Raw genomic sequence first — 26,346 nt, 5'->3', positions numbered from 1 at the left:
GCACAGTAACCTCATGTTTAGGTTAAATTGGGTTTCCATGTGGTTTCATTTCATTCTCTGATAAAGCCACAGCAGGATTATGGGTCTTACTGAAACATAAATTCTGTCTTAACTGAAGCTTTAGATGCGCATAAATAAACAGAGGTCAGGCAGAGCAGACACACAGACAAAGAAATGTGCTTCCCGATGCTTGACTCCACGCTGAGAAAATGCAGTGAACGAAATGCAGTGCACGGTGCCATGTTTGATCACACAAACTTGTTTTATCTATGCTGTTTATTTTGTACCACCAACATGAATTTTACCATCTCAAATAATCCACTGCTCTCCTCTTGCAGATATATAGCAGCTTCAGTTTTATTTCAAATGAACCACTTCAAAGCCATGGACGCATTAAACCTTGGATTTGTCCATATTTTACTAATAAGGACAAGACTCAAGAGCATAAAGCAAAGGAACAAAAGAATAGTGCTATTAAAACAGCAAAAGAATCAATTCCACAGAAACATACAGAGTAGGCTCGTTAATGTGGCAATTGGAACATTGTTAACAATAAGTTAACTTGGATAAGGATGGGCATCATTTTCGATATTCCATATGAATACAGCATTTTTATGGTGCTTTATATATATTTATGTGTGTGTGTGTATATGTATATATATAGCATTATATATATAATGAATTAATCTACAATGAAACATTTATGCATGATTTATTTTTCAAATTAATATGAGCTGTTCTTTTACTAACTACCATTTATTTAGCCCATATGAAATAAAGCTGTACTAGTTAGTTAAACACATTTTGATTTTGTGCTACTCTTGATGCCTAAACCTCCTTTGATTGTCCAGTGAACAGTGTTGTCAGAGCTTAGCTCCTCTTTATCTGTGTCTGAGCCTCTGTGTGTGCTGCTCGGAGCAGGGATGCCACACACACAGACACACACACACAGACGAGGGCAGAGAGATGCAGATAACACGTGAGCCAAGTAATCAAAGCAGGGCCAACTTATAACACACATATCATATACATATTTGACCATGTGACATTTGTGCAACTCCTCAGCAGAGTAACAATAGGGCTGGAGCTTATTGATACAATGGGCCGTTAAAAATTGGCACCGGTGCTGTTATGATACCGGGATTCTGTACATATCCCTACTGGTGGACCACAAATGCTTACCAATGACAGCGGTTTGGTCAGTGTTGTCACTGTACTAAAAAGTAACTCGATGTGGGTATTAAGGAAAAGGCTTGATACTTTTTATTTTATTGACATATATATGACACATATATTATTGCTACATGCATTGTGAAACTAACATTTCATCCATGCAGCATTTGAACTAAACTATTGCAATAAATGAAGTGTAAGGATAGCTTTAGGCAGTTGGTTTTTTGTTTTTTATTTTTTTGTTTTAAAAAAAAAAAAAAAAAAAAAAAAAAAAAAAGCTTTAGGCAGTTGTAGGGTTGAGGCTCGTTGCCATATGAGTGTGTGTATTTTGAGCAGCACAAACCATGTGTCTGGTCCTCCATGTGTCCCAGGGTCTCGATCTGCTCCACCAGGTCATTGGAGTTCCACTGGCTCATGCCCAGCAGGATCGCGTTCTTCCCCTCCATAACATCTGCTGGCACACAAACACACTCGTTAGTCATAACTGAATTAATTGAATGTATCATGTGACAATTGAATATTTCCCACATAATTTTGTTGCGCTTATGACATAGGTGTAGCACTGTTTTTTGACCTGTCTGTTTTTAGACATTGGGGGAGAGCAATAAGATATGTGAAGAAGACATTATGTGGGTTCTTTTATTAACATTTCAATGTTTAGGAGAGCATTAAAGGAAGTTAGTGGGTAGTGTGACCAAAATCATTGAAGAAAACTAGTCATAATCAAACTGCTATTGTAGTGAAAATGTGTTACAGTGATCTGCCCTTGCCTGCAGCTCCAGTCACTGCACTGTGTATAAGCTGATAAGGGCATACTTGTTGAAAGCTGCTCTGTGCCTGGTGGGAGCCCTGTGGAGATTCTTGTCAACACATCACACACTTTGAGATGGTCGTGTTGATGGTCAGATTCATTGCATGACTTTGATTATGTAGAATAATACTAAGATTTCTTTTTTTCTTATTGCTCACTCATGCAAACATGTGTCTCTTTAAACAACAAGGAGCATTAACATTTCAGTTCCATATAATTCAAACATCAAACAAAATCATACACTTTTGAATATGTTGCAGTATCCCCAGACAGACCAAAGTAGCTTCTTCAATCTGTTGTCTTGTTTATACTTTTTGTACATCAACACCAATCTAGCCACAAGGAAATTGTGTCAGAAAGCTGCCGCAAAAAAGACCTACGCAGATCTCTTAGAATATGATTTTCACAACAAATCAAAAATAGTTAGGTACTCAGTCTGTGACGCATAACATAGTAAGTGTTGCATTTAAAAAAAGTAGAAAAGGCCTTACAAAATTTTCCACGTTATCTGTGACACTTAACTTAGTAAGCGTTGTATTTAAGAAAACAGGAAAGGCCTTGTGAAATTTGGCACATTAGTTGTCACGTCGCTGACCCTCATCGTCCTCAGAGATGGACTGACTCATGCTGGAAGGAGCTCACTGCATCCAAGAATCTTCAGTCTTTTCTCTCTCACAGTCACTGCCTCCAAGACCAAACTAAGGCTCACACACACACTCTCCATCTGGATCACAGAAGGGTCGCTTCAGTGGTCAGTCTGTGTCTGTCACCAGCTTTCCCTCATCGCAGTAACGCAGGACGAAAGCAAATGAAAACCACAACGTCCATTTTATAGGATATTGCAAGACTAAAAACAGGGCTAAATCAAGGCGAAAGACTAAATTAAAGGTTTTTAAAATAAAAATACAAAAGCAACTGAACAATATTGCCTATGTATTTTAAAAAAAACAACATTTAATTGGATGAGGGGTATTACGTAACAATGAGACGTGTCCATTTTAGGCAATTGTTGGATGAGAACTACGTGGAAGCAACTGCCTGGGACCAATCTCGTTGTTTCTTTACCATGGTGCAACATTAGAGTGTAATAAGGTTAAGGTAGACATGATTTTCCTCATTTGTCCAGTACATTTGTACCATTCTGTAAGACCAGGGGAGAAGTGGTTACCTGCAGTTATGTTATGTTTTCTTTTATGATAATTTGTGATTATTTATGTTTTGATGTGTTGCATTGTGATTTTAATGTCTTTCTTATTCTGTAAAGCACATTGCATTACTTTGTGTACAAATATACTTGCCTCGCCTTGCTTTGCCCGATAACCCTTCTCCAGAATGGGATCCTGGCTAGGATTTTAGTTTTAAAGAATATTTAGTTTACCAATATAGCTAGAACTGGGGAATAGGAGTGAGTGACAGACAGAATTAACCAATCATAGTGAAGTATGAACTCTCAGAACAGGCAGATAACTTTATGCACCATATAAAGACAATACATGATACTACTTCTGCATGAGTAATTATACAATGGAAATCGTGAAGAAAGAAAAGGAAAACGAGAAAGGAAAAGAGGAAAAATAGAAGGATTCTTATCTGTGACACTTAAAAAAGGGAAGAAAGGAAAAGGAAAAAAATAAAAGAGAATGGAGACTCAACCTTGAAACTGAATGTCAAAACTAGTTTTAACTTCATAACTATACTCACTCAGTCATTCATTTTACCTGCTCAATAATAAAACATAGCTCATTGTAAGCCCCCAGTCCACCCCCTCAACCCACCCCCTCAACCCACCCCCTCAACCCACCCCCCCAACCCACCTATACTTTGTACCAGGTTTATCATTTTCTTGTCCATTTCTTTGTCTCCTGTGCATGTTTCTATCTCTTGTCAAGTCCTTATATGTTTTGTATTGTACTGTTTTGTTTGTTTTTTTCGTGTTTTTTTTTTTAATAAAAAATAAAAATCATGATTACCTCCCAGAAAATTTAGATTTTTTTTTTTTTTTTTCAAATATCGCCCATTCCTAAATTAAGCAATAACAATGAATATGTGATATACTAAGCAGCCTTGCCATTTCTTCTGGTTGAATGTAACTCCACTAAAGGGTTAAAAATGGGTTTGGAATTTCTGCACACCATGAAATTTAGAAAACACGTCGTAGCAAAATGCATATTGGATTTAAACAAAGAGAGTGGAAGTTTGAAAGCCTGTGGAAAGACAGGAAGAGAATGTAAAGTAGGATCAGCTGCAAATGCTGAAAAACGCGATTACCGAATCATCTCCTGGAGGAAATTTAAGACACTCCCACACCTTCTCTCACACACAAAAACCAACCCGCTTCAAAATACAAGCACTGCAATCCAAATTCATAAAAATCCGTATAATATGACAGAATAAAGCAGCCCCTCCTCCTACTTAGGATTATGCCAACGTGTGAACAAAAAGAAGAAAAGTGAGAGACATGCCCACAGCACACAGACCCCAGGGGCACATAAGAGATTTAGAGACATCCTTCAACCTGTCAGCATCACACGGTCTTCAAGAGTGTGTTTCAGAGAACGAGGGAGAGAACGACGGAGAGAAGGAGAGTGAGGGAGAGAAAGAGATAGAGAGACAGATAAAGAAGGAGAAGAAGAGAGAAGGTGGTAGAGAGGAGTGTCTTAAGCGACAGGGAGCAGCCTCAAATGACCTCTACAACAGTTCACTCACAAATCTTGCCAGCCTTGTCTCATTACTATGCATTAGCAATGGCAGAGAAATCACCCAAATGCTTCTATTATTTATCTATTATTCCTTTTTTCAGGTGTTTTCTTTCTTTTTTTTTTTCAAAGCTTATTCAACCAAGACACACATTGTAAATTATTACTTTGTGGATGATCCTCTAAAATAGCATTAACATAATAGGGCTGTCAGGTATAAGCCCTGAAGATGGAGGCCACTGGATTGCAACAACTTTGGCCTAAGAGCAGATAATGAAGATAATCACATCTGATTCTTCTTGAAAATTCAAAAATGACTCTAATTGTATGCTTCACGGCTCATTTCTGCAACTTCCTGCTACAGCTAATTTGGAAGTACCAATCAAACACATGCCAAAAACATTTGGTCAAATGATTCTAAGAGTGGTTATGGTACCAAAGTATGATGTACAAATCAGGAAAATGTATAAAGGACAGTGGTCTTTACCTGCTGGGTGTGTGTCCAAAACTGGATCAGGAATCTAAGTAATATAGTACTGATATTTAGTTTCCAGTGATAGCACATTGTTTTAATAGATCTAATTAAACAAAACCAAATTAACACATTTTCAACTGTATAATTTAGAAAAAAAAAAAAACTCTGGCGCTGCAGAAATTAGTTATGCTATGATCAAGGACACAATCAGACTGATTGAAAATTGGCCTATTTGAAATATTTTTTATGTTGTTATTTGGCCAAGAGTCCAGACTAGAAATGAGAAAGGCAGCCTGAGGCAACACTGCATATGTGCTGTGCTCTACTCACTGAGATATGACTCAGTATTTTTAGCTATTGTATTAATACAGAGAGTCGTTGTGGTATCGTGTCATCAATCAGACTCTACCCCCATGAATAAATTTGAAAACAAGACAGAGGCAATATAGAAACATAATAAATAGGCTTACGTTTATAAAGTGATTTATTATTAACATATACAACAGCCTCTCAGGCAAAGACGGGATTAGCATGGTAAATTTGTCAAAGGCTCACATCAATAAAGAAAGTCAGATTGGGCTGCCAAAGAGGAAGACGTGCACCCCTAATAAAGATTGAGAGTTGGATCCTATAAATGAGTGGGTCTTACATGTATAATTGACAGGCAAAGGCTGAGTCATGCTGGTTTGGTAAGGGAGGAGCAACAGTGGGAGATACCAGCAGGTCGCCCTAACAAGGATTGTATAATTTTTCATTTTATTGAGCTGATGGATCTAAATATGAATAAAACAGAACTAAAATGTCAAATGCATCTGTACTCCAGAAACAGGAATATGTTGAATCTGCAGCACACAGAACAGCCTGTACTTACCTCTGCAAACTTGATTTAGCATATCAGCACTGACTGAGGCAGGGCAATTTAATGAAGAGTAAAAAATGACATTAGGGAGAACAAACAAAGGATGTGAAAGCGTGACACATCGCATCAGCCTTCTCAAACAATGACAGATTTCATGCCTGAGCAGTTTTATCCAATCCCTGAAGAGAAATATTGAAAATGCACACTTCACACAAGGTATCGTGGGTAAACGTCTGACAGTCCCCATTGCTCAAACAGTTAGACAGAACTACGGCTAAGGCAAAATGGTGTTAGAAGATCTCGCTAACACTTTCTCTTCTCTTTGCTTCAGATTTCTTTCATGACCTTGTTAAAACAATACTAAAATTTCTCTTTTAAACTTAATTTTGATACAATGGAAATTTTTTTGATTTTTGATACCACAATGAGACCTTTAACATCTTTATACACTACGTAAACATTATTTTATATAAGAGATTTGAATTTTCAACACAAACTTAATAACAGTGACTTGACTGAATAATAGCTGAGTATTTTTGACAACCTCGCTATGCTATCTTCTTCATGTATTCATTAAGAAAACAGCACCAGTCTGTAACAAAGGCTGCCACCAACTATCTTTGAAGTTTGTTACCTTCTACATATAGGAAGTTTAATTTCTGAAATGATGAGTCTTTTGAATATAGACTTTAAAAACGTTTATGGTGGATTACTCAAATATGCACATTCCAGTCCAACTTTATTTCAATACAGCAGTCGACCAATATGCTCTATACAAATATGCAAATGAAAAGAAAACATAACGTCAGGGGTAAAATATTTGGCCTTTGAGAAATAGCACAGAGATTAAAATGTCAATGGTAGGAGGAAGGTCTTATTTTATAATGCATTATAGATACGTGTATGAAATATCTTCGGAGTCAGTAGCTCACGATTGTTAGCTGAAGAAAGCACTCAACTTGTATTATTGCCTTTCAAGATCAATGTTGTCATTCTTGTGTGTATATATGTGAGTCTCTGGGTTAACTTTGTTCTCTGGGAGTATTGAAGTGTGAGTACTACAATGGCTACTGAATGCAAGCTAGTATACTCACCTTATTGGAGTATGATTCAGGCTTAGTTAGTGACTTACTTAAAGGGTTAGGAGTTCTGGTATTCATTTAGTTGTTACTGAATCTGAGTCAAGTCCTCTCTCTCTATATATATATATATACACCCTTTTCACCTGTATCTTAGGGTGTCTTATGCGCATTACGAGCCTTCCTCAGTATCCTCAGCTCCACTCTAGCCTGTGCTCTGGCGTCTGTTACCATCACAACAGCTGCAGCACCTCTGGGCCCTCCGGCAAAATGACTGCATGTGTTTGAGGGATGTTTGGCTCACGAACAGCTGGGCTCAACTTGGACAGGTCCATCAACAAAAACTGAGACACTGAGTCATCCAGCCAAAAGATTTCCACAGGGACGCATGATAACAGGATGTAACACAAGAAACAACTGTGAGGGTAGCGGTGGATGATATAACAATATAAATGCGATTGTGTCTAGAAAGAGCATTGTGGTCCTGTGATATTCTGTTTAATGCAGCTCTATGCTCAAATATAGACACATACTGCATACACCTGGCCACTCCCCCTGTTGGTTTACTGTTGTCTGAGCGAGTGACAGGTGGATTTAACCAATCACATTGAACTGTGACTTTAAATAAAACCAAAATAGCTTTAGCTACCTTGCCTCAAATGTTATTATTTTTAATAGCACCAATTGTTATGTCAGAGGTTTTGTGCACAAGCCAGACAGCGGATCTAAGATGAAAATTGAAAGAGCGAGTGTTTAAAATTCTGACCCAGCATGACCTAAGTCTTGTTAGTGAATCTAACTTTCTGTCTTGACTGACTGGCATACTTAAGCAGTTAAAATGTCAGTTTTTCTTTTTAACAACTCTTCTTTTCTGAATAGTTTAGTTTAAATTTAAATATGTGAATGTTTTATACGAAGACGAGATGCAATTACTTTCAAGTGATGTAACCTCACAACTGACTGCACTCACCTACGTGTAATTCTGTCCTGAATTCACTTCTCACAGAGTGTTTTGTGTTCACCTTATGCACTGCCTCTTCTCCCCAAGGCTTTGAGCAGCAGGGATCCTCTACTGCAAGAACTTCAAGTGTCGTGTACAAATCATGACGAGGAGCTCCGAGAACAGCTATTTCACTGCAACTTCAGAGAAATGCCTTACTTTTTGGAGAATAAAACACTGTGGATATGTAGATTTGCATTATAATACTACCACTTACTTTACTTGAAATGTGTGACATGTCTATGCTGCTTTTTTTGATTCAGAAAAATCTGCACTAATTGTGAACATGGAAAATAAATCAAATCACAACAAATACGCCTAGAAGTTCTTGTATTTCAGGAGCTTCACCGCCCATCAATTTCACCTATACAGAAACGCGCAGTGGACCCTAAACAGAAAACCAAGTCAGCAAAGTTTTAAGAGTTTATAAGCCACAAATCAATACTGTACGTGGAAAAATGAAAAAAGGACTCAATATTGAACTTTATTTACAGACTACATTATATGCTGCTCACGAGGAGTTATTGTCACCAACTTAAATCAAAACAATTTATATGCTAAATAGGATTATGCAGGATGCAAACAGCAGATATCTTGAGCAAACATCGTTATCTCTATTCCTGCCTAAGAGATCCACTAATCCAACTTTTTCAGTTCCAATATCGATACCAACACTTTGGCTTCAAGAATCTGCCTGTACCAGATGCTGAAATCAATCGATACTAGAGCAGACACTGGAAGAAGACGTTTCAAAATTGATCCAAGTATGTTACTGTTATTTATTTTTCAAGTAACTGAGGGAGAAATAAATAAAAGGTCAAATCTCGAATCGGTATCTTAGAAATTACTGGTATGTCTAGTCCAGTACATTTGCCTGGATTGGCCTTGATAACCGATGTCCAAGTATGTGCATCCATTTTATTTAGCGCCAGTGCTAATCAGGGTTAATCGTGTTATGTTTTATTAAAGTCTAGATAATATGTGATTGCTATTACACGCTGGTTTAATACATTGGGTTAGATCTTCCTCCTCTACAACACTTCAGTGACCATGATATTCCTTAGATGTTTGGGGTTTCATATAAACTGAATGCACACTGACACAAACCCTTCACCACATTCATGTAATTTCAGTGTAGATTTCAGACAGTCCTGCTATATTTAGAGCTTTTGTGTGGTCCGCGGAGTAAGGCACGGTTTATGACAACATTTATCAAAATCTGACACAAATAAAACTCCCACCAGTATTGAGAGGAGGGTCTGCATTCTGACAGCTCCAGTCTAATCATCTATTGTGCCTCTTGTATCATTTGTCTTCTCTGTCTGAAGCACTGCAGCTGTGGTGGTTCAAACCTCGTGATTCTGATTGTGGTTATTTTCACTATAATAATGAGGACAGAGGGAACATAAGAAGTGGGAAGGAGTGGATGTCATTCAACTGTTTTCAATACCAATTGTTAGGTGTACCTGTAGTATCCAAGTGATCCAACACCTGCTTTAGTCTATGCAGATGTTATTAATTTGCCCAAAGTGTTCCACAGTCTGGTATTAAACAAATCTACCTTTTTCAATCACAGGCATTTTAATTGCTCAAAATTGCTTTCCATTCTTACGTGAACGGATTCACCACTCAACAGATCTGACCTAAAACTGTGTCTCCATGAAGATAGACAAAGTGCAATAACTGAAATATTTTAGAAAAAGCAATAACATCTTCAAGGACACAAGCAGGTACCGGGCCCTCCACCAGAAACGTTGCATGGTGCATCTTTAACTGCCACCATAAAACATAATCATAATTTGTGCCTTCATTCTTAGCACCACCTGTGAGGCGCTGTATAAACAAGTGTTTGTTTAGGTCTGAGGCACTCACAGGGCTTTTGCATGTAGTCCTTTTTCATTTGTGTATATATTTTAGGGTGAAGACCTCTCTTTATGGTGAAAAGAAAATCATAGTCCAAAGCCACCACCTTTCAAAAACCTGCCACTATCACAAAAGGGAAAAAAGATATATATATATATATATATATAAATATATTTTCTGATACTGAACAAATCCCTTAGGACCAAAGCAAACAGCCACAGAACATCGTAGAACAAGTAAGCAAACATTCATTTGTATGTAGCGTGTCCCTGGAGAGCAGTGGCAACAGTGTCATATCAGCAGCTACAGCAAGAAGCAATTTATGCTCTGAGCCTGTCAAACACATATACAGTAGATCAATCAAACAATATAAAAACTTACATATACATATGCTTAAACCTTTTTTAACCACTTTGTCAGTTTTTCACCCACATGGCCAAAAATTAAAAGTCTTAATTTCTCCCTTAGTTTTACAATTTCGAACTAGACAGCATAAGACCAAAACCTCAAATTCACCCGTTCCCGAAAGTTGAGCCTTCTCTTACATTACATCTCCAGTTGAGTACGCACTGTGTCTCAGTGTGAGCCTTGTGAGTGCACGTTATTGTTACACATCCATCACAGATTTATCAGATCAGGGTGAAATCCTGCTGCTCTTGCGCTGATGAGATTAGGTGCCAATAGTCTCTAAGCAGAGTCCATTCTGCAGCCGTGTGGATGTGACAAATACCACATCGCTTCCACATTTTCAAGCAGTAAACTCGACTGGTGCTCTTTAATTAAAAGACATCTGCTCCGTCTGGCTGAGTGGCTATATCTCACACAAATGTGTGTATATGTATGTGTGTTGTGTGTATGTGTGTATATATATGTGTATATATATGTGTATATATATATATATATATATATATATATATATATATATATATATATATATATATATATATATATATATATATATATATATATATATATATATATATATATATATATATATATATATATATATATGTATGTATGTATGTATACACACACTTTGCTTGCTGGCATGCTGTATATCTTTTTGCAATCATGACTTAAATGTTTCTTCACTCGTAGGGATGGGACTTTTATGTCAAAATCCTGCTCACACAGTTGTTTCGTGGGAACTGTGTCTCATCCACGCCTAGTTGTAGTGATCTAACTTCTGCCTCCAACTGTGACGCATGTATGAAGAGAGTTGGTGACTCAGCCAGTGAGAGTAAAAGTTTTCTCTATGTATCTCCCTGAAAAACTCATATAAAGTTTACTAGGAAAATATGAATGGTTTATGAAATGGTACATCATTTGTTCAGGGCAAGTGGCAAAGGTGTAATAATTTAATCTAACATAAAAGTAATTGGACTGGTTAATTATGTGCAAAACACACTGAGCAATGCCATCTTTAGAGCATGTTGAGAGTCCAGTGCTTGTTATGGACTGTGACATAACATCATATAAAAACCCAGATTGATATGGCCACATTTATCTTTGGAGAACAAGCGCGTTAAGTGGATAATTGGATAAGTATTCCACTTATTTCCAGATGAACTCCCTCTGGGGATGTGAATGGGCCACAGCGGAAACTGTTTTCAAGGGGGGCTATTTCTGGACTTTGACAACGTTAAAAATGGGAAAAAAATCTCTTGCCAAGGAGTGGGCAGTGAACTGGCTAAAATATTTTAGAGTTATAAATGCATTTGATCCATCTGTGGATTCTTCTGGCTGTTGCTGAGGTGTCTTATCAATGATTTATCCATTAAAGCCAGAATAAAATTGAGTACCTAGTTATACTTGTTAGGATGTATGTTTCATTTACTTAGGCAACAGGATTAATTAAAATTCTTAGTATTAGTATTATTTTATCCTGTATATTCACACAAAGTCTCGTGGCTTTTCCTTACTATACGACCAAAGCAAGTTATCTGCCTCATATCAATTTTGCAAAGGTTTTATGCCAGTTGGTTTCCTGAGACAACCCTCACCATGATAAAGTGCATATTGTCTTTCGTTTCTGTAAAGCACTTTGAATTACGTTATGTATGAATTGTGCTATACAAACTTGCCTTACCTTGTATATATAATTATTGCAGCGGCATACAGAGAACAATGAACTAAAATTATATATAAAGTCTACAGTACATGTGTCTAGACTTACCTCTAGCGTCGAAAAACTCCTCATCAGAGCTGTCTACAGACTCTTGTGCAATATTCTGCAGACACCAGTGTGGGCTGCTGTGCATTCGAGTACCTGTAAAAGAGAATACTAAATTGAATGTCAATCAAAATATGGGTATTCAGTCAATACTTTTCAGTTTCATTTGTACAATTGCAAAAGGAGATGTCCTCTCGATCAGGGACTTTATAACTGAAGGCAAAGAAGACAAGTGTTGCTGGAAGAAAGCCAGTATTTGTTGTTAACCTTTGAAACAAGATTATATGTCTGAAGAGGATTTAGAGTAATTCTCATTTATTATCAAAATTCCCCACGGAACAGCCTTCCAAAAGCTTTGATATACAAAACCAGACACAACCACTGTTATAAAAAATAAACTATTTCAATGATTTAAGCTGGTGCATTGATGCTCCGTTACTTCTTTTACAGATTACACAATAAATTCTATGAGAAAACAGTTTTTTTTTCCATCTGGCGTGAAAGGAAATGTGAGAAAAACTCAGACATCTTGCAGTCAGACATGCTAAGATTGTGTTTTGCCAATTTACGTTCACAATTAAGTCTCCACGGGTTAGTAGCTACACATCTCATCCATGAACCTATAAACATGGACTGCGCCAAAGAGCAACAGTGACCAGCAGTCCACCGCTTCCTCAAGTCATTTAAGTGAGTCAGCATATCCTTCCTAAACACCATCTTACCCCATAAGAAAATTAATCTTTTATCCATTTCAGGATAATCCAAAATGACATCCCCAAGTAGGAAAGTAATATACGGTCTAAAACATTTCTTCACATTTTTATATCACGTGCTATTACATTTTCTATCACTCATATCTATTCTATTACTCTATCAATCATATATAGCAATATTTGTTCTCACGTTATCAAATCTGCAGAAATAATATGTTTTTCTTTCAGACACTGACCCCATATGGCTGGAGCAGATAACACACAATGACATGACCAACCACAACTCTTTCTTTTTGCTTCTATAGCTTTCAAATAAACTATCCAAACGAACAACAAATCAATAGCTTCAGTACCATCAGAGCACTAGGATTTTAGTTTTAGTCATTTGTTTAATTAATCAGTCAGTGTTTGTTATAATTAGTCGAGTAGTTATTTTATTAGGATTAAAAGCACAATGGCAATAAGAGGAATGCATGGAGTGATGTAATTGGAGTTTTGGGGGTGACTGAACAGTTTAATCTGACTTCTATAACTTCTCTGTATACATAAAGTTGTATATATAAAGAGTAGTGTTGTCAAAGGATAAGAAATAGACTTGATGCTCAATACCAATTTGGATGCCACAATGATAATAACAAATCAATAACACTCTTTATGTAGTCTGTGTAATCCCTCTGTCCAGGTATGATCCATAGTAAAAGAAAAATTCTGTGAACTGGACAAAAAGTTGAGACATCAGATTTTGTTTTGCTCTTTATGTAGACAGTAGAATGTGGTTTTCAACATTAAATAATTAGTACTTTCTTTTATATTGACATTCACCATCTGATACAGCTCATTCTACAGCTATTCAGGGAAGGTACATTTCTGTCCTGTGTGACTTTTTTTAGTATAAGTACGAGGCCTGTCACAATAACACATTTTGAAGTGCTGCAGTAAATACAGATGATAAATGCTGATATTGAAACCAAAACAAACAGTCATAGAAGTTCATAGTTTGACCGTTTACAGCTCAAATCTCATCGAAATACAAAGTATCCACAATAAATATTGACCCCAAAAATGATTGTTCCATCTGTCATGTATTGAACGATAAGTCGATGTAGTAATTATGGTGACAGGCCTAATAAATACTTGCTAAAATCAGAATCTAGTTTTGACGCTGTTTTTGTCAACTCTAACATATAGATGTATGTTTTTGGGCAAGATGTTGATCATTTTGAGAACTTTTGCCAGTGTCCTGCCATGGCCGCCTTTAGTTATTAATCATGCAAATGCAAAGGGCATGTCTTCAGTCCACCAAGAATTTCTTCAGAGAACTACAGCCTCACAACTGCAGACAGGGAATTATGGGCAGTCTAGAAACTTCCAGTTCCCCTCAGTCTGAGGCTCTGCCAGATGGAGGGTTTGACGGTTTCCTGAGGCGGCCTGGATCTCCTGTGGTGACCAGCCTTGTAACAGACAATACTTTGACAAACAGAAACACTTGGCCTAAACAAACCACTTGATACCCCAAACTGCTGTCAAACTGCTTTCTCCACAAGAGGTCCGGAGTGGTCTGGTCTGGTGAGGCCACCTATAAAGCTTTTAGAAAAGGCTCAAGTCCTCTGGGAGTTTGCCCCACTTACATCATTGATTTTGCCTCAGTGGTTTCCAAAAAGTGTTTTCTAAATAAAGAAAAAGAACTAAGAAATAACATCTTAGCCTTAATAATAGTGGTGGGCACTAGTAACTGACATAAAAATCACTATATTTTTTAGGATAACAATAATAATCATAGCTTTGCAATCCACCGCAAATGTGCTAAAATGTCCCTGGCACATTTTTAGTGACCAATTATATTCAAAATATTGCTTTATATAATCTCTTATTACACTACACAAAGACTACACAATTTACTTATGAGCACTCTAAATTGGGTTTATTAATATACACAAAAAAAAATCTGTTAATCTCTGTGCTCTGAAATGCAAACACACACTTTCTTCTTCTTCTTGTTCTTCTTCAAAATAAATGTATAGAGAGATACAGCAAATGCAGTCTGGCACTTCACACAAATTGATTCAAAAAAATAGTTAGTGAAATCAAGAAAGCATCCAAGACAACACATTTATATACTTGTGATTCATCTCCTTTCTTTCATGCCTTTCTATCTATTACCCACTCCCAGCAGCATTTACAGTGAGGCTGGCAGCCGCTCAAAATGTCGCTCCGACAGCACTCATTACCACAACAGCTCCAAAACAATCACAGGTTACTGCCCCTCTATCTGTCACTGGCACACGTCCGCTGCATTATTGCACACTCAGATCGATATGGGCAGTGGTAATGCTAGGCTTGGTCAGAAGGACAAGGAAAAGTGTTGACTTTCAGAGGGAAGATGGCAGATGATTACATTTGTATTTCTGGGCCTAAATAGAGTGCTGCAATAAGCTACACTTGACCCTGTAGCTGTAGAATTGATTGTGAGGTTCAAAATAATGTATAACTTCATATGTTTTACTCATAGAGTGTATAAAGACGTGGACGAGGACAGAGCCACCCATATCGTTTGTCTTCAGTCAAATTAAACTCATCGAGGCAGTTACAGGGGTGAATTTAGAGATGAGTTTCATATTTGAAATTCTGCCCACGAGTATCATAGCAACAAAAGAGCCAGTCCAGAGCGAGGCTGTTGAAGGCAGGTTAGCTCTGTCCATTTACACATACAGTCTATGGTCATATTGTGTGTTAAGGTCTCACATATTTCTGTGTAGGGTAACACAATACAGATGGTCACCAACCAGTGTAGCGTCTAATTCTAAATAACTGGAAAGCACTGGCGACAAATTATTTTGCTAATACATCAGTACAACAGCAAGATAATCATAAGAAAGAAAGAAGATCCTAAAGTCCTTCGCTTTAGTTAAGGTACTTAAATCTACTGATGAAATACATTTTAATTTTCCAATTTTATTTTTTGGTAGCTTTGATCTTTGATAAGTTATAATTAGCTGACTGTATAATTAGGTCATAAAACAGGCAATACTTGAAATAGCCTGTGATGTTTCTTTATTAACCAGTTGCAGCCGTAAGCATGCTGCCATAATGCAAGTCTGGGAAAAGCCCCATAAAAGACAGTGCACTTTTATTATTATATCCAAAAGCTGATAGTTCAATTGAAACATTACAGCAGGGCTCTCAGATCAGTCCCTCCAAGTTTGTCACAGGGCCACATTTAAAGGCAGTTTATCTTACAACGCCAGAGGAAGTCCCTGGTGTGGTATAATGCCTTAAGCAGATTACCACCTTTCTGCACTGAAACACAATTACACACACTTTCTACAGACTTATTGGGCTGCATCTGTCACTTCTCCATCAGCTGCTCTGTGCCCACTGGCTCAGTGGATTTTATAAGGCTTCTGTCAACCAGTATTAACTCCCAACTAGATCAAGTTCAGCTAAATCTTTATTCTATTACCTTCTAAGCAACCTAATGTGCAGAGATTTCTGGTTACATTAGAAATAACAGGTCACCAGACAGTTTTACATAGTATTATACTTCTTATGAAATAGCACGATGAATCGTTAAAGACATCCTTTCTTTCTCCTCTTTGGTATGATTCATATGTTATTATCATATTACTGAAAGAGACATTCTTTCCATTTGAATCATTTAACCTGGAACAGCCGCATCATTGTTTATTTATTCGATTACTCATCGTGCTTCTGGGTCACTTAGAGCTTTAGCTAATTCCACCTTAAGTCTCTGGTATTGGAGCTGTTTTAAATTCTTATCTGAGTAGAGAAGTTAATTTACATTACTTTAAAACTAACCTTGTGGCTTACTGAATTCCAGACAGTAAAAAGCAATGATGAACCTCGTTATGGACACCTGAGACATACACAAACCCCCCATCAGAGTTTCCATCTTTGCTTGAAGATAGGTGATAGATGAGGATGAGACAGCATTATGAAATATCTGCCAGGCAATTTTGAGAGAGGTATAATTAAAATCATTCATCTTTATAAAGTGGAGTGTGCAACTTCTTGTTTAGAGAGATAGTCTAACCTTGGATAGTGCCTGCAGCAGTGTGCAAGAAGAGATAAGTCTTGAAATGTGTACAGCTGTGGCGATATAAAGAAAGCAATTTGAAACACAAAGCCAAAAACAAAGGAACATGGGAAACTTATTAAAACATATTTCAGTGAGGAATATAAATCCCATGAGTTCTAATTAAGTGTGGCAGATATAAGATGCTATAGTAACCAGTTTCTGGATATTGATATGTGTTCTATTAACCGCCCTGTATTTCCCAGTGGAACTGTCCATACTGAAATATTATATGTGACTTCAGTGTGTGTGGTAATAATTGCTGTGAATGTCTCAGGGCAGATGGCTCCAATTGAAGATTATTGTTTTTGTGCAACCATCACGAGTCATTTAAAAACCTCTCCATCAAACGCGCTTTTTCATTGGTGGCTATGAACACTAAAAGCAAAACAGCTAAAATGAAAAAGCACACAAAACTAGTCGAGCTTAGATGAGTCGGATTTATTAACAAAAGTCACCTCATAACGAGGACGATTGTGAATGCAAACTATGGTGAACTGAATGACCAGCAGTAAAGCAGCCACATTGATCTGAAGCTATGCCATAATAAGAAATGGCATTGATTCTGTTGATTCAGTTATGACTGCAATTACATGACATGGTTCTTCTACGAAACAGATTTTTCCATTCTGATTTAATTCCCAAATATTCTATTTAATCATTTGTCAGTGTTATCTGGGGATGTTGCAGCAAATTTAGGATTTACAAGAGAAAACAAATCTGCCTTTATGGTAAAAAAAAAAAAAAAAAATGGTACGATGCCAAAGCCAAAAATCTAAAGTGGTGTAATTTTGGAAAAAAAAAAATCAATAAAGATACAAAAATATAATGTATTTTTATTAATTTAAGATGCATATAGCACACACATTTATGCCTATTTTAATGTGTGTACAAGAGGTGGGTTCATTTAGGTCCCTCTCTATAAAAACATAGGTAACTGTCATGATCCTGCATTTTCTGTCTCCCTGTGTGCTTTCCCCTCCCTCACCTGTCTGAGCCTGGAGCTGGGCGGAGTTCCTGGCTCCTCCCGCGCGCACCTGGAGCGCATCAGGGCAATTTCCTCCACCTGCTGCGGAGAATAAGTGGAGCCAGGACCAGACACTATGGGCGCGATCGTTGTCGTTCCTGCGTGGTGCCGGATCCTAAGCGTGTCTTCACCCTGCTTGCTGGACCGTCCCTGCTCCGACCCTGCTTCCCAGCCCTGGCTTATCTCTGCACTCCACATTACTGGACCCTGGTTTGCACTCTGCTCCCTGCATCGTTGTCTCTGCTGCACTCTATGCTCTGCTCCTGGATCCTGGCCCGCACCTGGCTTCCTGCTCTCCACCAGATCAACCCTCGGTTCTGTATTTTGTGTCACAAACTGTAAATAAACACTGTAAATCTGCCCCCAGTCTGCACTCTTTGGTCCGCTACTCCCACCGTTGCGACGGGTAACAATTTTAAAACGTATACTGGTAGATAAATATAGATTAAAACAAAATAGACATGAAAATTATATGTATTTGTTTTGTTGACTTTTTGTGCAGCACTTTGGGCAGCTGAAGTTATTTAAATGTGTTATGTGACTAAAATAAAGTATAGTAGTATATGAGATGGAGTGAGAAACTGGACCATCAGTATTGGCGTGAGTCATAAAGTTCTAATGTCTCAAAGTGGTGAAGAACACTCAAACAAGCTCTTCACTGACCTTATGTGAGCGCAGTTTGTTTGTACCAAGACTGGCTGACCTTTTCTGGCATTTTCATTAAAAAATCACCACTATCTTGCAAGAATACAACACAAACAGATATCCAATAAAGCAACACTGATAAAAATTGTTCAAGTTCATAAGTTGATCACTGCAACTTTGCTTGTTTCTTATGGAGTGCACAACCCCACACATTAAGGGAACAGTATAACATAACTCAAAGTCCAAGTATCTGTCCTACCAATCTAAAACTAGTTATCTCAGGGGAAATATTTCATTACACAACTGATTAAACAACACATTTCGAGGTATTGAATGAGGCTATATATGAGAAAGCCCCGCTGATCATAGCATGGCTGCGTTTGTCAAGTTCATTCACTATTTATCAGTTAAATCCAACATTTAGACATTATTCCACTTGCCTCGGATTTAACGGCATCACCAGTCGTAACTCTCACACAGATGGTCCTGTGTTGCCACCTACCACAGCTGAATCTGTTCAATTTGTAATCAGCACTAGTTAATATCCAATGAACTTGCGCAATTAACAACACCCAGAAGACCTCACTACTGGGAAGCCTGTGAGAGCAACTGCTTCTGCCACATGGAGGACGTGGACAGAAGGAAGGGGAAAGCTGCTGCAGAAAACTGGACCCAAAGCCCCAAAATGCTATCATATTTAACATGTCGAGAGAGAAATCCAATAATGTTTTTCTTTACAGCGCGGATAAAGAGGAGGAAATGAGAAAACCCACAGCCCTAATTTCAACAAGCAAAGTGTCCCTGCTAAAGATAAAAGCCACACAGGGAGGGCAGAGATGGTGACAACAAATCCAGAAAACAGCGGATACGTCAATGTGTTTTTCTACCCTGTATTTTCAAATCTATCATATAAAAAATACACAACAAAACAATCTTAACGAGAAGTACTTGAAGCACAAACATTCTAATGAGCTACAAAAACACGACCCACAAAACTAGAGTAATTATGAATCTAAGAAAATATGAATCTGTTATTAGTTGTTTCAGGGAGCGGTGTCTGCTTCTTTTTTTCCTTTGAGTAAAATCAAAATATCTTATTACAAAATCACAGTAAATAGTAAAAGAAAAATTCAACTTTTTCCCTACCTTTTTCCACACAACTGAGGGATTACACAGACAAAATTACACTAACTTATCACAAAATAATTAATTACAACTACACAAGAAGATCATTAGGCAAACTACTTAGTTATGAAAAACATCTAATCAGCTTAACTCAATTAAACATAATAAAAAGTGTTAAAACAGATGAGAATTGTGATTGTACTGAACCTCTGTTAATGTTAAATGTGTCGTTTTCACTATCCAGATGTCTATCTATGTGGACAACGGCTTCGCACACCACAACGACTTCTCCTATTAATGGACTGCACTGCATCCACTATCTGATAATCACCATTAAAGAGCCTGGCCCCACTTCTGTCTGTCTAGCGCGGCAAATACAAGACAGCACATTCACACTAGCGCTTGCCGTAAGGGAGAGCATTTAGTCCACTCTTTCACTTTTAAATTTAAATTGCATATGAAGAGGCAATTACTTATCTACAATCCTATTTAAAATGAGATGTATGAAATGTCCCAGTCCAGGCCGTTCTTTAACATAATAGAGTGTGTGCCAAATGATTAGGGAGGATCTGGATCATGACGGATAGTCTGCTCATGTGATTCAATAAACCATTTAGATATATTGCCATCATGTGCTTTGAAAACAAAAGAGTCAAAAGTAGGAAATTGCAGTTCATAAGACGCAGTTTACTGGGATTGAATGAGTTATTTAGTCTGAAAAAGACATTGAAGCTGCTTTTGGAATGAAATTGGACCTATTCTGGTAGTTTTAGGCTTCCTTCCATTGTTCAAAGACAGACAGGTATTACAAGTAGAGGTGGGATATAATAACAAAAAAAAAAGGTAACAATTTTTCCAAATAAAGCATAAAGTGATATTCCTGCACATTTGTGGTTAGTTTTTAGGTTGAGTCACGTTTCATGCGATTCTTGAACCTCAATCAAGACATTTACAAATATAAGTAGAACATTCTTAATTGTTAAAATATTTTAGAAAAGAAAAAAAAAAGAAAGATACTGACAAAATAAGAGCTTATGAATCTGTTATATGGGCAGTTCAGTTGATTGCCTGGACTAATTTTCTCTTCTAACAATTCTAACCTAATCCCATGATATATTTACTCATTGTATAAGTGCCTGTACACAGACTTGTTTTGTCAATAACAAGAGGAATCAGCATCTCCCAGAGCAACATATATATTCTTTTATACCTAATGGAAACTCCACAAGCAGTACATTAACTATTCAAATATTCAATAACTTATTCCAGTACGAAAGGAACAAAGCATTATAATACATATCTAATTTGTTTTTTCCATACCCAAAGGACCTCCACAAGTGAACTATGGTGTCAATAAAATGTTCACTTGCTCATTCTGAAGGACGCAGCCTGCACTACACTACAGCAAAGCCTCATGGGAGTGTTATGTGTCAATATCAATCTTGTGTATAAAAGACTGGTGAAGAGAGGTGTTGATCTGGCCAGATATGTGCTCTCACAAGTGCCACTCAGACATGCATTGGGAAGTGGGGTGAGCTGAAGTGCACTGTTAGGGTGAGTGATATTTGCAGGAATGTAAAGAAGATATGTAGGCATGTGTGGTGTCATGTGACTTTATAACTGTTCAGATGAGGTTTTACGAAGTCCTGAAATGTCACTTTGTACCCGTGTTTGAAAGATTACATAATTTTGCTCCATTTTTATTTTTAATCTGATATTTTTGCAAGGAGAGCTGCACTAGGAAGGTCATTGTGCATAAAAGCTAGACAGACCCATGTTGTAAATACAGAAATACTGTTCACTTTAGAGCAGGGGTGTTCATTACGTCGATCGCGATCTACCAGTCGATCGCGAAGGCATTTTGGGTAGATCACGTCCCGTCATCCATCCAGTCACATGAATAAAATACTGAACAACCAGTCAGATTACACCTGACCCTAGGTCACATCATGGGCGCTGCATAAACAAGCGCGAGTTAGCTTAACCCTATAGCGTTGGATCCTATCGTCGCCGATAGAGCGGACTTTCCAGCAGCGTAACTCCGCGCCCAGTCGTGCTCTCATGTAAATTCAAACGGCGTCTCAAAGCGGAGACATGGGCCGTGTCTCAATTCGCCAAATGCACCTTTTGAAGGGACCCTTCGAGGTACTCCTCAAAGTGTGGTTTCAAGCTTCCGGTCGAGAGTGTGTCCTCCTCAGTGTAGCCGCCATCTTGCTGAAGTGGGACAGGCCTAAACCAGGGACCGCACTTCCACCTCTGTCTTTGAACGTACGATACGTACATTACGTACGTTATTTTTAATGATTTATTATTTAATAGAAGAAAAGTCAAGATGTCGTCGTCACAGCTGTTTCTTTTTGTTTAGATTGAATATCAATAGGCAAATATAAGTTTCAAGGTGATTTTTTTCTCAATTGTAGCTACTTCATAACTTTAACAAAATATACCTTGTGAAAACGTAATAACAGAGACAGAGGTAACAATATAATTTTTACATTCATAGTCTATAAACCAGAGAACACTGATTAGTTGTACATATAGTGGGATATTGCAGTTTAACATTCGGTATTTTGGCCAGTTGCTACACCACTTTAATACAGTAGAGGGCACTGTTTCCCTTCTATGCCTTGCCAGTTCTTTTCATATTATTATTGTAAAGTATTTTCTAGCAGTGCAGCGCTACATCAAACTAGGATCTTGACTTACTAACACTAAGGTAAATGACACATGCCCACGAGGGGCGCAGACATATGGAATGTACCGGAACACATGAAGATTTTGTGCACGTCTCAGGACTCTCTTCTGTCCTTTCTGGAGAGTCCGTTGCTTCATTGTTCACATTACCTTCGTGGAACTCATTAAACCTTCTGACTGTATGTTTCTCTTGGTCTTTTACAATAGAAACGAACATTCTTACATTATTCTTATTGCAATAATAATTTCTCATGATAATAATGTCTTCTTATTGTCTAACAATAACTGCACATTCCTTTATTCCATGTACCTCCCCTCCTTTTTAATCATTAAACACACGGCCTGTACTTATCTTTATTCAGATTTAACAGTTTCAAGTCACACTGTTGTAGATGAGGTAAACCAGTACGAATATTTGAATGTGTATTACACAGCGGACTCCATTTTCTTCTCTTTTTGCGTAGTTGCGATGCATGATGGGATATAGAAGTGCGTGAAGTGTGCACGGATGCACGCTTCGGCCACGACCGATCTCCATGGAAATGGTGGAAAGGGGAGGGCAGGTTTGTGGGCGCATTCAGTAGGGTGGGTTGAAATGGGACAGCCCTTGTCGCGCCAGAAATTACGTAACTGTCCTTTGACGCACACTTCCAATCGTGATCCTAAGGCCAGTTTGGTGAATTGGGACACGGCCATGGGGCTGTCTAAATATTTTACCATCATTACGGTAATCTGCCTCTGTTGTCCCTCGAAGGTGACAAATGAGAGCGCGGGGGCTGCGGGGATTTTCCCAGTCATTTATTCGATGTGTAAAAGAAAAAATACAGATGGATGTGTAAAATAGAAGTAGTTGTGTGAAAAAATGCAGTAAATTCTGATACTTCGTTTAACATGATTTTATGGCTATAAAAAAAAGACAAAACTGTAATCAACATGATTAGCTCTGTTATCGCTTTCAAATGAAAAATGCAATTTTACTCCTGGCTGTCAGAAGCTACTGCCCGAACTATGCGTCCCCCACTGATCCCATTCAGTGCAAGTCATCAGAGCACTAATCATTATTCAAGTAATTATGAACATGTAAGAAGTTCAATTGTGTTGTGCAGTATTATCTCATGACGCTGTGCAAGGTACATCAAAATGCACTGTACATGTAAGAATTCATAATACATTTACAAATAAATATATGTTTAACATTTTTGTATTAGGTGGTAGATCTTTCAGACACGATCATTTTAAAAGTAGCTCACATACTGAAAAAGTCTGAGCACCCCTGCTTTAGAGTAATACGATACTTTTACCAGCTCTACCCAGGAATGCAACAGTAACACAAAACAAAAAATGCCTTGAGTCGTAAATATATAACTCAATGTACATTCATCTTTGTTATTCCTCTAACAATCTTTTTGGCAGGATATTAAGTGACTCACCAAAGAGTCAAGAAAAATGCCAAATATGGTCCTGCTTCTATCCACAGCGTGACGTCAAACTGACCGACAGACAAACAAGAGGTGGAGAGCTGGTCCCCTGTGAACATCTTCTGTCTGACCGGTCCACCGCTGCGACGAACAACCGGAGTAGACAGGCCAGGTGTGCGCACACATAATAAACTCATATTACATCTGAATTTACATAGTTTTATCATCAAATACAATTACAGAGGTCACAGTCTGAATGAATTAATGCACGTTTGCTGTTTGTATTTCGGGAACATGTTCTTCTTCTGTCATCACACTGGCTGTAAAGTATTTAATATGCTCTAAAACAAATGAAGAACTTAACAGCAAACAAATGAATTTTAATCAACACAGAAATTCAGTCTAATTTCTAATCTTCAATGATCAGCTTGGGTCTTTTTTGATCGTCTATAGTCAATCCTCTGTGCGTAAAAGAATGTGGTTTGGAGCAGAATTTATATTTTTGAGGAGGAAATGTGACTATTTTTTAACAATGAAATATATTTTATTTTTTTGATAAAAGGGGGTATTATGCAAAATCGAGTTTTTGGAGCTTTCTACCCTGTTATAACGTTCCCACATCAAAAACATGCCTGACGTGGTTTGTTTTATATGTCATTCGTGCATGTTTGAGTAATCTTGTGATCTCTCCTGGGCACTATTCAAACACTCGTTATGGTTAGGGATATGAGCCTGTCCACAAGCCACCCATGCTCCCACTTAGCCTTTTTAAAATAAATATTCAAGAGCAGGATACAAAACACAGCAAATTCACAAACCTGATGTCACATGCAGTAGTTTCCAGAGTGACTCAAACCCTTAACTGAAACTAAACATGTTAATACCCTGTTTTCAGTCAATATAGCCTTTCAAAACAATAAAAGGTAACATGGTGTCTAATAGATCCTCTTTAATGAGACAATGTCAATTTATTTTTTGGAATATCCCCCAGCCCAATATGGCAGTGACAAAAGCGTTTAGCACCTTCATCAAACACACACAGAGACTGAAACAAACACACATTTTAGCAGCAGCCTCTGGGGCTCTGGCTGAAATACAGCCAACACAGCGAGTAGCCAACTCACTTATTTATCTATTTGAGCTGCAATGGAAAAATGCCTTCCTCAACTTATTTCAATTTTAAGAAGGAGACATATCAATGCTCAAAGGTGGGTGCTTCATACAAAGGCTCGGGTGGACTAATGGGCTCCACACTGCTACGTCCAAACAACTGATGCAGAAAATGTATCATACTTAGAAAAGTCTACTCTACTTATTTTCATCTTCTTTTTTCTGCTTATGAGTCCAAAACCATCTTCCTGCCAGAGTGGGGAAGAGATTTGCTTCTTTCCTTGATATAGTAGGTGCCCTATTTCCAACTCAGCCATACTTGAAAAACACAACACTTTGGGAATCCTTATGCCAAGATAACTGAAAGACTTCTGCTCAGTGTCATTTAAAACTGCTGTACTGAGTTGTTGAGACACAGTGAGCACATTTGGGCAAACAGCCAGGGCTCTTCAGTGGCTGGAGAAAGCCATGTCTTCTGTTTAGTTCACAAGTTATAAACACTCAGACACTGAATAATGTGAAAAAGAGTGTGATATAGACTACAATACTACAGAGACTAGCAGATCATTGAACTGCATTTTATTGCTGGATGAGCTCATGCTGTTCCCAATGAAAACAAATCATTTATATGAAATTACAGCGACCTCACAAATGTACTGCTGCATGAATCTATTGCCCTGCTCTTAGAACTTGCCAATGGTGAGACAACTTTATTGCCAAAGACTTACAAAAGATTAAAACGGGCATTTTTCATGGTTACGTTTTCTCCTTTATATTTAAGATTAACTAGAGCATATATATTACAATGTGCGAATCTAATCTTCTGCAGAAATATTAATTTAAATCAGTGAGTGCATTTCCTACATTTAGGTGAATTATATAATGAATTATTTGGTTTTGGTTCTATTTAACATAGGATAACATAAGATACAACATATGTATCTTTTGATGATATTCATTCAAATGGTATTGATGGTATTCATAAAAAATATGGATTTACCCGAAAAAGCTTGTTAGCAAACATATGTGTGCTGAGGGGAAGGGGACTTTAAATTTGCTTTTTGAAGGAAAAACACACAGGTCTTTGCCAGTTTGACACTTTGCTGAGGCTTCAAGTAACAACAGCCCAGCCTTTTATTGATCTCAGCAGGATAAAAGTCTTTTCAACTCTTGTCTCACCGAAAAGGGCACAGCTCAAAGGTGTTGCAGAACATGCATTATTATCCAAATGCCTCTTGAGTTCAGAAGAAAGGAACAATTATCGTATGTAAAGGCTTATGCCAAAAAGGTATATGGAGGAAATGTTTAACCCTCACCCCAAGTCTCCAGTCCACACAATAAACCATTCGAGGTCAAATATAATTATGCAGGCTTTAATATAACCCATGGGTA

At 37.7% G+C, this 26,346-nt stretch overlaps 1 protein-coding gene across 1 annotated transcript in view; it reads right to left on the bottom strand.

The window, feature by feature from the left end:
* The window catches only part of pitpnm3 (PITPNM family member 3), a 61,894-nt gene that overhangs the window by 33,364 nt on the left and 2,184 nt on the right, over nt 1-26,346 (bottom strand). The window contains exons 2-3 of the mRNA XM_055226124.1: nt 12,133-12,225; nt 1,517-1,627 (exon numbers count right to left, since the gene is read on the bottom strand). Of these exons, the coding sequence (XP_055082099.1) occupies nt 1,517-1,627; nt 12,133-12,225 (204 nt within the window). The remainder of the gene's footprint in view (nt 1-1,516; nt 1,628-12,132; nt 12,226-26,346) is intronic.

Source organism: Periophthalmus magnuspinnatus, chromosome 13 (assembly GCF_009829125.3).
Source record: "Periophthalmus magnuspinnatus isolate fPerMag1 chromosome 13, fPerMag1.2.pri, whole genome shotgun sequence".
Lineage (NCBI taxonomy): Eukaryota > Metazoa > Chordata > Actinopteri > Gobiiformes > Gobiidae > Periophthalmus > Periophthalmus magnuspinnatus.
The sequence above is the reverse complement of the archived record's forward strand: the minus strand, read 5'-3'. Positions and strand labels throughout refer to the sequence as shown.